The sequence below is a fragment of the Leuciscus leuciscus genome (genome assembly GCF_965113295.1).
Source record: "Leuciscus leuciscus genome assembly, chromosome: 25".
NCBI classification, from domain to species: Eukaryota; Metazoa; Chordata; class Actinopteri; order Cypriniformes; family Leuciscidae; genus Leuciscus; species Leuciscus leuciscus.
Window position 1 is genome coordinate 18,199,531 of NC_138724.1, and position 12,052 is coordinate 18,211,582.

General features: G+C 35.6%; 2 protein-coding genes across 4 annotated transcripts; one reads left to right on the forward strand and one right to left on the reverse strand.

Moving 5' to 3' along the window:
- Positions 1-774: 774 nt before the first annotated feature.
- Positions 775-5,820, reverse strand: tnni4b.1 (troponin I4b, tandem duplicate 1). The gene is made up of 8 exons (XM_082159225.1): positions 5,739-5,820; positions 4,522-4,557; positions 4,256-4,297; positions 2,917-3,048; positions 2,725-2,814; positions 1,903-2,076; positions 1,716-1,807; positions 775-1,626 (listed from the first exon to the last, which is right to left on the reverse strand). Exons 4-7 carry the CDS (start codon positions 3,019-3,021, stop codon positions 1,721-1,723), a joined length of 456 nt encoding a protein of 151 aa, XP_082015351.1. The 5' UTR covers positions 3,022-3,048; positions 4,256-4,297; positions 4,522-4,557; positions 5,739-5,820; the 3' UTR covers positions 775-1,626; positions 1,716-1,720.
- LOC309490179 (interleukin-17 receptor A) lies at positions 1,995-11,874 on the forward strand. 3 transcript variants are annotated; one of them, XM_082159204.1, is made up of 11 exons: positions 1,995-2,097; positions 7,934-7,959; positions 8,045-8,069; positions 8,168-8,311; positions 8,477-8,601; positions 8,691-8,811; positions 9,228-9,388; positions 9,493-9,567; positions 9,677-9,746; positions 9,928-10,044; positions 10,564-11,874. In XM_082159204.1, exons 1-11 carry the CDS (start codon positions 2,082-2,084, stop codon positions 11,583-11,585), a joined length of 1,902 nt encoding a protein of 633 aa, XP_082015330.1. In that variant the 5' UTR covers positions 1,995-2,081; the 3' UTR covers positions 11,586-11,874. The 3 variants fall into 3 exon arrangements, with proteins under 3 accessions (XP_082015330.1, XP_082015329.1, XP_082015331.1); XM_082159203.1 differs by lacking the exon at positions 1,995-2,097 and having other exon boundaries at positions 7,566-7,959; XM_082159205.1 differs by lacking the exon at positions 1,995-2,097 and having other exon boundaries at positions 7,566-7,959; positions 8,168-8,201.
- Positions 11,875-12,052: the final 178 nt, after the last annotated feature.

A 12,052-nucleotide genomic window follows, 5' to 3' on the forward strand; every position in this document is an offset into this window, starting at 1 on the left:
AAGATTGGTGACTCACTGATAAGCGGCAATTATTATTAATAAATAATAATGCACTTCATAAGCATCATTTTGGAGGTACACACACACACACACACACACACACACACACACACACACACACACACACACACACATACATATATATAAACACCACTTCTCAACATCACACAGTAATAGTTTTCTGATGGATGAACCAGAATCAGAAAGCCAAAGAAAGTGGGAAGCATAAGTCGTAAATTATGAAAAGTCTCAATTGTTTCTCCTTGATAGCAATGGGACTTTTTCTAGAATTTCCCACAGCTTCAGATCAGATCTCAACAATGTAGCCAATCATGTCTCATTAAAGTTTTCAAAGACCAAACTATCTGTGCTATGCTACACATTAATTGTATGTCAGCACTTGTATCTCATGGGTAATTCTGTTATTTTTAGAGCAATCAAATGCATTGCTTTTACTGTTAGCTGTGCCAAATAGTGCAATTGTTCATACCTGTTTCTCCAAAGACCACTCCAAGTGAATGAGTAGAGTGGGACAATGTCAGTACACAAGGAAACCCAAGCAAATTTTATGGCCTCTTTGGCTTCCTCTGAGTGGCTCACTAAAATAGACTGAACCCTCTTACCCAGAGGCTCATTTTACTCAGCACCACTATAACACAATTGCATACATTGTCCACTGCCAGTCCCTCTTCATTTCCCATTGTTTGACCGTACAAGGCAGAAAAGGATTTGCTGAAGTCAGCCAGTAGCTGTATGACTGCTACTAAAAGTGACCACAGAGTCTAGTGAATTATGAATTGCTTGAATGATTTATTTTGGAAGATAACATGAATAACTGAATCAGGGTATCTGTTGTTTCTTTAAATTTTTATACACACACTGGGTTTTATACACATCCCAAAGGGTTTTAGTATAGTGTGAAATCCAAATAAATGATACCACTCTTAACTTGGCTGATTCGAAGGGCATTGAATATGGGTAAATATACACACAACATGTGGTAACCTAAAACCAGTTATGCACATATACAAGTGCAGAAATGCATTTCAAGGACACAGTTTGTTTTGCAGTGGATTTGCACGGTGACACAACACGTTTCTTTGTTGCATGGGGTCATTTAATTTTGGAATGCCATTACATTGCAATTTTTACTTCCAGCAGTGTAGAAAGAGTTACAATATCTGACATCTTTTATTCCTGAACAGCACTAGTTCACAATATTGCATACAATTAATTTCCAGTCTGATTATTTTTCTCATGCATATATGATGTATTTAGCATATCATACACAAAGTATCATATTTAGTTTCAAATGTAAACACATTTGTACAGAATGTCCACAAATTGCAGCAAAAGACAGGAACTGGTAAAGACACACTAAGAGCTAAGCTCACCTACAAAAAATACTTAAACTATGAACATTATAAACAGTGTTTTTGTGTGTGTGTGTGTGTGTGTGTGTGTGTGTGTGTGTGTGTGTGTGTGTGTGTGTGTGTGTGTGTGTGTGTTTGATTGACATTATTAGTCATAACAAATCAAAGTTGTATTTGGTTTGGTTTTTCTTGCTTCAAACCGTGTGTGTTTCCCTGCCTTGGCACACATCTGTTGCTCTCCTTTCTCCAGAATCTGAAAAATTAGGAAAACAATGTCATTTTTCTGTCAAAATGCTTGTTTTACATCACTCAAACTGTAAATTTGACAAATGAGCTTTGTACCTTCTTTATTGTCCAGCAGTAAACAGCTTCTTTCTGCCCTCCATTCCAGCCATGGCCTCCACATTCTTACGCCAGTCAGTCACCTCTTCTTTCTATAAATGGATCAAATAAATAAAATAGGGTTGGAATGAGTTTTGCTTTGTTTGGATGAATGCATTTATATTTCTAAAAGACTGAAAGGCATCACCTTTTCGTCTTCTTTCTTTACTGTCTTTAGGTTGGCCTTGAAATCGGCCTTCGATGACATTTTGGATTCAGTCAGCGCGCCAAACATGGCATCATGTGACTTCTTAACCTTCTTCAGTTTGGTTCGTTGAGTTGTACCCTTCATTTCCCAAATCTTCTGGTTCAAGGACTGGATCTGAAATGGACCACAACAACGGTAACTTGCAAAACAACCTTTTTGATGTCGGTTTTGCATTTATTCGTCTGAGAGCAGTTGTTATTGCTAACTAAAAAAATAATTTTCACAAATTGAAATAAAGGTGAAATGAAATAAAATAAAATATACAAATTAGGTGAAAATCTTAAACTTAAAAAGCCTAAACTCAAATAATAAATATTGCCTTGACAACTAACTGAAATAAATCATTGTTAATAATAAATACAAGTTGAAGTACCAACATAACTAAAACTGAAATAAAAACAAAGATATGTAGAAATGTTTAAAAAAAATTACAAGCACATAACAAAATTGCTAAAACTTAAAGTAAATTTAAAAATATAAAAAAAAAACTACAAATATAAAACTAAAAGCTAATTCTAAATAATAGTAAATAATATAATAGTGTGTAAATAGTAAAATAGCACTTTTTGAGAGATATTGTGCAGGTCCTTTATCATTTGTATGTTCTCTGGGATTCAAACCCATGACCTTGACATTGTTAGTGACAAGCTTTACCTTGGAGCTACCGCTGCTAAAACACCTGTTAACATTTTTATTCATAAATAAACTACTATTAATCTTTTATTTGTCTTTCTAAACGTGATACAACATCGCAACCATTACCTCTTTTTCATTTTTATCCACTTTAATTTCAAGATCATACCGAGCCTCGTCAACAACATCAATCTTGCGGGAAAGCTCTTTGCAAAGTTCCTGCAAAAAAACATTCATGTGAATATATATATATATATATATATATACTCTATATACTCGTTTGCATATTGTTATTGCAGAACCTTTTATTCTAGAAAATACCTGGAGCTCCTGTACAGACAGACCAGATAGTTTGAGAGGAGGAAGCCTCTCAGTAAGAGCATCATCTCTGTCTCTTTTATTCTGCTCTTTTTCAGCTACCAGCATAGATGTGGCCTTCTGCAGTAATTTGCTCTGTAATGTAACAGCACTGACGTGACTATGAAGTTCCAACAGATTAGCACATAGCTTAGCGCATAGCGCAGAACACTGCTAACACGGCTGGCCATTTCGTCATGGATTCTAGTCTTGACTTTCATTACTGTAATGAAGTTTAGTATTACATATTAAATAGAAATATTATGTTAATTAACCAAATCAGTATTTCTCAAAAAAAAAAATTATACACTGTTATTGAAAAGTTTGGGGTTGGAAATATTGATCAAGATTTTTTTAAAGAAGTCTCTTCTGCTCACCAAGGCTGCATTTATTTAATAAAAAATACGGTAAAACAGTAATATTCTGAAATATTATTGCAATTTAAAATGACTGTTTACTGTTTTAATATATTTTAAAATGTAATTTATTCCTGTGATGCAAAGCTGAATTTTCACAATCATTATGCTGCGTTCACGCCATTTACATAAAATAAATGTAAATAAAGCTCCGTATGCGAATCGCTCTCGCTGTACTTTGATGTCATACACTGAACGGTATGCGCAGCGCCACTTCAAGCCGAACACACTTTAAATCTGGTCAGGTGGTACAGCGGCCACGTGCTACAAGACGTAGCTCTCGGAAAACTACGAGTTTATGCGTTGTAAACACGTTCTACAGGCACGTAAAGGCTTTTTACAGTTAAGAGTCATTGGGGTAATTACGATATGGCTTGAACGCACTTTTAGTGTCACATGATCCTTCAAAAATCATTCTAATATGCTGATTTGGTGCTCAAGAAACATTTCTTATTATCAATGTTAGACGACAAGGAAATATTGTTGCGCTCAGATGAAAGCTAGTTGTAAGTCCAGGTGCGTGAAAACCAATAAGATGTAGAAGAGACTGTAGACGGTTCGCACTCTGAAAAACTAGACAAAGTCTTTAACAAAAAGAATCAATTATTTTAATAGAGCAAGAGCAGACGTTTCAGCCATCCCGCTATGAGCATTGAGAATCAATGTTGAAATCAGTTGAGCAGCTTAATATTTTTGTGGAAACCGTGATACATTTTTATTGCAGGATATCTTGATGAATAGAAAGTTCAAAAGAAAAACATTTACTTGAAATATAATTTTTTGTAACATTTAAAAGGTCTTTATTGTCACTTTTAAATCTATTTAAAAAAAAAAAAAAAATCCAAACTTTTGACCGGTAGTGTATTTTATTAAAAAAACAGACTTACTTTTAAGAGCAGCCGCCTTGTGGCAGTATACTTTGTTTTTTTCTGAAAAGCAAAACAAGTCATGTTTAATCACTCCAAATAATTTTTTTGACCTGCTAAATCTTATGAATTATTGTTAAGTTTGCCAAAAGGGAAGTGACTTACAGGACTACAATGATGAATCAAAGAGCGCAGCAATAAGGAAAGAAAAGAAACGCCAAAAAAGATTAACAAAAGAGAAAAAATGTATCCACTTTACAGTTTTAATCATAACATTGTTAAAGTACTTACCCTTCAGACATGGTTGTTTCTTTTTATGGACCCTAAAAAGGGAAGAGTTCTCATTAAAATAAATTTGTATAAGGTGTTTAAATGGACCAAATGATAACGTTCCTTTTTCCAACGTAAGTCACCATAACAAAGGTCATGGATCTCCAGATATGTGATCTTAAATGTGTTTCAGGTGATGATATCATTCAGTGTATGAATCTGTGCGTCAGATTTGCGTGAGTCGCTAGGAAACATTCCTACAGTCCACACAGTCTGGAAAGGTGACGAGTGCCAAGTATTTGAAAGGCAGAGTGTACAGGAAAATTTCATTTGGAGCCTTTATATAAAGCACTGGTGCCAGGCACTCTGTCCGTACCTATTTTTTTCATTCGTACCTATTGTGCTTGATAAAGCCTGACTAAATTTGAACATTGCTGCCATTCTTTCATGTCCCAGTTTCAAGCCCTAGCCTTGAACTCAATAAACTGGATGCTAATGCTTTCATACGCATCCTAGTAGCCAGAACTCAAGTTTTGGAAAAGATTGCTTGTATTTTATACAAAATTATCTGGATAGTCTTTTTTTTTTTCTTTTTTTTTTTTGAAAAAAAGCATTTTTTATTTAAAAAAAAGAAGCATTTTACTGCCCCCAAAAAAAGCAACTCAAAATTTGTCTATGGTTAATTCGTTCGTACAAATATAGGAAGAGTTCAATCAAAATCTGGCCACTCTTTCAGAGGCGTAGTTTTTTTGGTTACTCACCAGAGCGAATTATTCGCCAATTTCTTGAGTGACTAAATTGCAAGTCAAACCACCTGACATCTGTTTCCAGGATCTAATTGCTTCTGGGAGCCAAATCTTTCAAGAACATTTGATCTCTTCTCCAAGTCTAAGCTAGCCGTGAAACCGTACAGTATTTCATAACATACATTCCTTAAAGTTGACACAAGCAGCTTGTTACGTAAATACACAGCGTGGCACTCGCCAGTCCCTGTGGGGAGCCGCGGTCGTGACACGGGAGAATGTAGGACGGATATCCATCCATCCTCCCAACAGTGAAGGTGTAATAATGATTATCTCCAAATGTGAACTGTAAATCTAAGAGTGATGAACAGATCGTACAATACAAATCCTCTCAGATGTTGAGCAATAAACTCAATATCCTTAAGTATTTATGACAACATGTGTGGGTCCATTAAACTTGGGCTGTGAATGGGATAGCTTATAGGACTTACCTTGAACTTGGAGACAATCAGGGCAGGATGTGTTGCGTGGTGGTGTGGAAGAAGAATAAATGTTATATGATTTTTTTCGTGCAGGATTTATGGGTTGAATCCTGCATGTGAATGGCTAACTAAAATAGACCCCTGTTACGCCTCTTTGTTTTCCACATGCAGGACATGGACATACACTAGCACAAGGGTCATGCACTTCAATTCTCTTTTGTGAAACGTAGCTAATGGAAAAGGACACCCTAGGTTAATAGGGTAAAACAATGAACTAATAGATATCACCATACTTCCCCAGATGATTGATTATATTATAGACATTAATAAAAATTGTATTACAAGTTTTCTGAATTGTTTGCACTAATTTGCATAAATTACCAGAAATCTGAACTTGAAAAAACGACAAAAAACACTGTATTCTGCTGCACTGTGAAAACAAATTGCTGCCTTAAATTTTTATGTACAATCAAATTGTGTGTTTAAGTCATTTCAACTTAAATTAAATTAAACTGAGTTTAAAAATATGAATTTTCTCCTTGTAAACGCTAAAGTTAACTGGCCTCTTTATGAACTTGCGTGCTTGTGTTTGAGGACCATAAAGGCAAAGTTCTTCAAGGCTATGGTGCCTGCGTGCCGTGTCTAATGGGGTGAGGGCAGACAGTAACTCATGTGTACTTGTTAAGAAGGGACTGACAGCACACTCCTAAAAGTCAGGTTTTAATTATAATTTACACAAGGTTGTGTAATTATAATGCATTCAAATCTCGTTCTCGTCCACCAAAAGCTGCATACTCAAACCTATACTTTTAAAATTCATAATGGTGACGCGCTCAATGACAATGTGACATTGTAGTATTTTATGAGAGATTGTTTTTTTTTAAATGATACTGACCTTTCTATTCAGATGGGTCATGTAGATCCTGCATGCTGTGATCATTTATACTGTGATTAATTACAAGTGCCAGTGATAATATTGTGCCATGAGTTTTGACTGTGTGACAGAATGAGACCGGTGTTTTTGCAAGGGCTTCTCAAATCCTCTGCTGACTGCTGGCATGCAGCGGTAGTTATCAGTGTCAGCAGAACTCATGAAGTCATTTTAGTTCTTAAATGTGGAAGTTTGCTTGTTAGGGTCACTGTTCTCTTCCTTTTAAGTGTAATTAAAACTTTTGCATTATTCTGTAGGGTGTGTTTAAAGACAGTCTGGCTAATGGTGTTATAATTCTATATGAAAATATAATTTACTACAACTTTATAGGAAACTGCTGTTTAAAGAGATGGAGAGAAAATATAGTGCTTTTGTACAATGATCCAAATAATCCTACTTATTACTCTTTAAACTGACATGAGCCCTCTAGTGGGCTTTTTTTGCTAACATTTTGCCTTTTAGATGTTTTGCTGGTGATTTTCTGGTGTGTGTGTATATATATATATATATATATATACTGTGTATATATATATATATATATATAAAGTTTGGGGTGGTCTTCTGCTCACCAAGGCTGCATGTGTTCTATTTGAATATAATTTGTAATGTAATTTATTCCTGTGATGCGAAGCTGAATTTAAAGCCAATAGTCTTTCCATGACACATGATCCTTCAGAAATAATTTTAATATGCTGATTTGAAACATTTCTTGTCATTATCAATGTTGAAAATGGTTGTGCTTTCAAAAAAAATCTTTATGACCTTAAACTTAACAGTAGTTTATCGATATACACAATATCTAAGCTATATATTATAAAATGTTGCTTAAAATGGTTTTCAGAAGTATACCAAATTGATGTAGTTCACTGGAGGAAAATGAAACTGTTAGGTTGTTATTAAAGTTGTTTGTTCAACTAGTATCAAATATAACTGCCTGACAGACAACCGAACTACCACTACTACTGTGTAGTAGAAGGGCTTGATTTTAAGGCTGACTTGAATATCAGAGGAAATGTTTGTGAGAAAAGCTTAATTTATTTGTGTGTGTCAGGCTCCTCCTCCCCATTATCTGATCTCCTGGTTTCCTCTGAATGCAGATAAAATTTGATAAACCATAAGAGGATGTTCAAATCTGTTCCACCGGCACTTCAAAATCAGCTTATGTCTGGTGCAGTACCAGACAAAAACATAACTACAATGAGTAAGATTTTTCTCTTTCTGTTCATTCTTTCGTGCGTCATAATGAAAATCTCACCCCTGAATCTCATTGAACTCCCTCAGATGGAATGTTCTCAAAAGGTAAAGATACTGTTTTCTTCCCTTTTATATATATAACATTAATGCTTTGAATGTGTTCATCTTTCATTATGCTTTTTTCTGACAGGGGGTAGATTGCAAGGTTCAAGTAGGTAAGTATGCTTTCTCTAAATTGTAATTAAGTAAGTAATATGAGTTTTTTAAGACAAAATCAAAGTGATGTTCATCAGATATTTCTTTTACGTCTTAGTTAACTGTTCAGAAGAGGATTGGAAGATACCAAGGTATGAAGCCCCACGTTCTCCTGTTGTAACCGCAAATGTAACAGCCAAGAGGGACGAGAGTGGACAGTTTGTGCCAGTTATAAACCTTACATGGGTCCAATTACCTGACAGTAAGGCAGATGATGTTACAGCTATGTTCATTACTACAATATTTAAAAAATAATCAAATAATTTCAGTCAAATTGCTTATTTGTACAAACCATGTACATCTGGCCCAATTGTTTGCCCAGCATAATTCTATTTAAAGGTTTTTTTCTTTATATTATGATCCACAGGTGGCGTATTCTCCCTCAACGGGACTGAAGTGCGTGTGGTTGAAATGGTCACAAATAACAGCGTTTGTGTTCGTTACATTTTCCGTAACAAACTGTTGGAGACAGAAAACCCAAGACAGGGCATGGTGAGAGTACTAACTCTTGTATAACCATATACTATGCAATATTATTTATGCCACTGTTTCAGCTTTGTTTCTCTTCTTCATTTTTTTAGTGGACTTTTTCTTTGGACAGAATTGTTGTCATACCCAACTTCAAATACCAGGTTTTTGTAACCAATTTACCAAAGCCAGACGTAGGAAGTTATACAAATATAACCAACATCACAATTCCAGGTGAGATAAATAACGTAATATAAAAAAAACAGTTGAGGCTTGATGATTAGATACTGTTTATATTTAGATTTGTTGCAGTTATTCAAAGTCAGAAGAGGCGGGGCTTGATCTCATTTGAGTGACAGGTTGCCCGACCCTCTCGCCAGTAAACATGTCATCAGAGAAGAGATGTCGCTGCAAGAGGGAGGGGAAAATTAATTTGATCACAGATTACAGGGGGGTATATGAATATAAAAAAAATATGTTGTGCACGGATAATTTATTTATAATAAATACTGCAATATTCCATAAAAAACAAGAATAGTAAATTTTTATTCCATGGTGACTTAAAGCGAACGAGTTATCTAAAGCAAATGCTTGAACGTGTTTTAAACAAGGAAAACCTCCTGTTTGTATAAATCTGTTTGTCATTTTAGAGAGCATTTGGAATAAGGAGGTAAAATGGTCAGTGAGAAACTCTAAGAAAAATGACTTGGTGATAACCATAGAATTCGAACCACAAGAGTTCTCTGACCAGTACAAAGTCTCCATCTGCAGTCCTGACCTTCACCCAGAACCATCTCACATTGTCATAAAGGTATGTTCAATATTCAGATTTAAAGAAAAAGACTCTGTATATATGTATATTCCTTCATAAACGGATATTCATATAGCATGATGTGAAAAATTTCTGTTTTAAAGGACAAAAAGACATTTCTAAAGGTTAATTTCACACTGGAAGCATGGTGGATAACTCACTGTAATTTGGACTTGGTGGTGAGTTAAAGTATTATTTGTATGTGTGCTGTTTGTTAATATATAATATCAAGTAGGAATGTGTTGAGTCGTATATCATTAAATGGCTAAAAGATGTCCTGTTCAACAGATTCAGCCACTGTCTGTTCAAAGCATGAAGAACTGTCTGGATTACAGAGAGAAAGTTAATATCTGTCCCTGTACGTAATACACAGTAAAATTAAATATCTTGTTGCCTGTTATTTTTAATTAGCCATTCAGATTATGATTCACAGCAATGCATATGTTTCAGTGTATGATCTTGAATGCAAGTAAAGTTCATTTGACCTTTTATTTTATTTGGATAGGCTAACATTATCTCTATTAACATGTTAATGTCAGTTCTTCCAGATGCTCCTGTTGCTTTTATTACTTTGGTGATACTGGGACTGTTGTTAGGGATATTGGCAGCTGTCGGTTGCTGTGTTGCATTTTTGCTGAACAAGGACTCACATAAAGGTTAGTGCAAATTAAAAGATCAAATAAATAAGCATGTAACTTAAATGTGCAACGACAAAGGTACAGGACTCAACGGATTTAGTGAGGGAAAGAACTACAATCCCATGAAGCTTTGCAAACGACATAATCAAATTAAAATGGCTATAAGCTAAATAGGTGGAATTTTCTGTACAGCATCATGGGTAATGTAGTTTTCACCACGAATTCCGCTGTTAAATGCAATTATTTAAAAAAAAAAAATTGAAATAATGTGAACAGATGGCTTCAACAAAAGCATATATCATCGCAACAACCTCGTAGCTCACAGTAGGTCTGCCTTTTTAAGTGTTTTACGTTATCATTAAAAATCAATTTCCCATATGGAGAAAATACCCAATTGTGGCATTCTGTTGTGTAATAAAATCAGATATTGGCTACATTTTTCTGCACTTTTCAATTGTTTTGCTGATTCTTCCACTTACTCTTTATTTACTGAATACATTTTAAAGGTTTCTTAATAATAATCTTAACTTTTGATAGAAACGCCGTCCTCAGACATCTCTACCTGTGCAAAGGGTAAACTGGAGTGGAATCCCGTTCAAGAGCACAAGAGAGTCATCATCATCTACTCTCTGGACCACCCCCTGTACAAAGAGATCATTTTGAAGTTATGTGCCTTCCTGAGGGCTAAATGTGGTACAGACGTCACTCTGGATCTCCTGGACTCCGTCTGGCTCAGCACAATCGGCAGAATTCAGTGGCTAGATATGCAAAGGGAACGAATCTCCAAGTCCTCAGACAAAGTCCTGATCCTGTGCTCTCCAGGCGTACATGCGAAGTGGAAGGCCATGTGCGGTGAGCGCAAAGCGAGACTGAAGGAGGATGAACGTTCACCCATAGGAGACATGCTCACGCCAGCCCTGAGCCTCATTATACCGGATTTTGTTCACGCTTCATCTTTCCACAAGTACATGGTGGCTTATTTCGATGACGTGTGCTGTGAGGATGATGTTCCAGCACCTTTTAACGTGGTGGTGAAGTACAAGCTCATGAAGCACTTTGAGGAACTTTACTTCCGGATCTTAGACATGGAAAAACATGAGCCAGGGCGGGTTAAATGCATTGAAGGCATTAGGGCGAATGATTACTTCAACTGTCCCTCAGGACGAGCCCTTCGGGATGCTATTGAAGCTTTTCACAAATACCAGCTGGAGAATCCAAACTGGTTTGAAATGGAGCTTTTGGACACTGATGATGAAAAAGAGGAAACCATCTCGGAGTCAATGTTTCCTATGAACTATAACCCTGACACTGAATGCTGTAAGCTGATTGAAGAACATAAAGCTCATGCATTTGTTAATATGATTAAGTGTCATGATGAACATTTCTTAAAGTGTTCCATTGCAGAGACAGGCATATTACTGAACGAGAATTCTTCAGTTCTTACCACAGATGTGCACTCCTGTGGTCCGGCTCTGAGTAGCTTTACAACTATAGATGCGAAAGGTTTACCAGCAACCAAACCTGTCGCACAACATGCTTTATGTTTACAGCCTCTGTGAATCTCTTTGAATTAAGCTTGGCATTATAAGACTACTGTAACTTTATGAGTCTAAACTTTTGTCTACTGTATGTATAAAATGGCATATCGAGTTATGATATTACTTTTTGACAAATATAGAAAAAAGAAAAAGAAATGTCAAAATATTAGACATTTACTTTTGGCAGATGTTTACATCTAAAGCTATTTACAATGCGTTCAATGTACACATTTTATCATTCAAGGTACACATTTAATATGTTTGCATTCCCTGGGAATTGAACCCATGATCCTGGCATTGCTAGAGCCATGCTCTACTGTAAGCAACAGAAGAAAAAACAATATTTTCTATGATAAATAAACTGCACAGGCCACTTTTTTTCCCCACAGATATGAAATTGGTATTGTCTGTTTTTTCAGTAGTTTTTGAAGTGTCAAGAAATGAATATATTTTCAAAGGAAAATAGTACAGAATTGGGGTTGTGACAA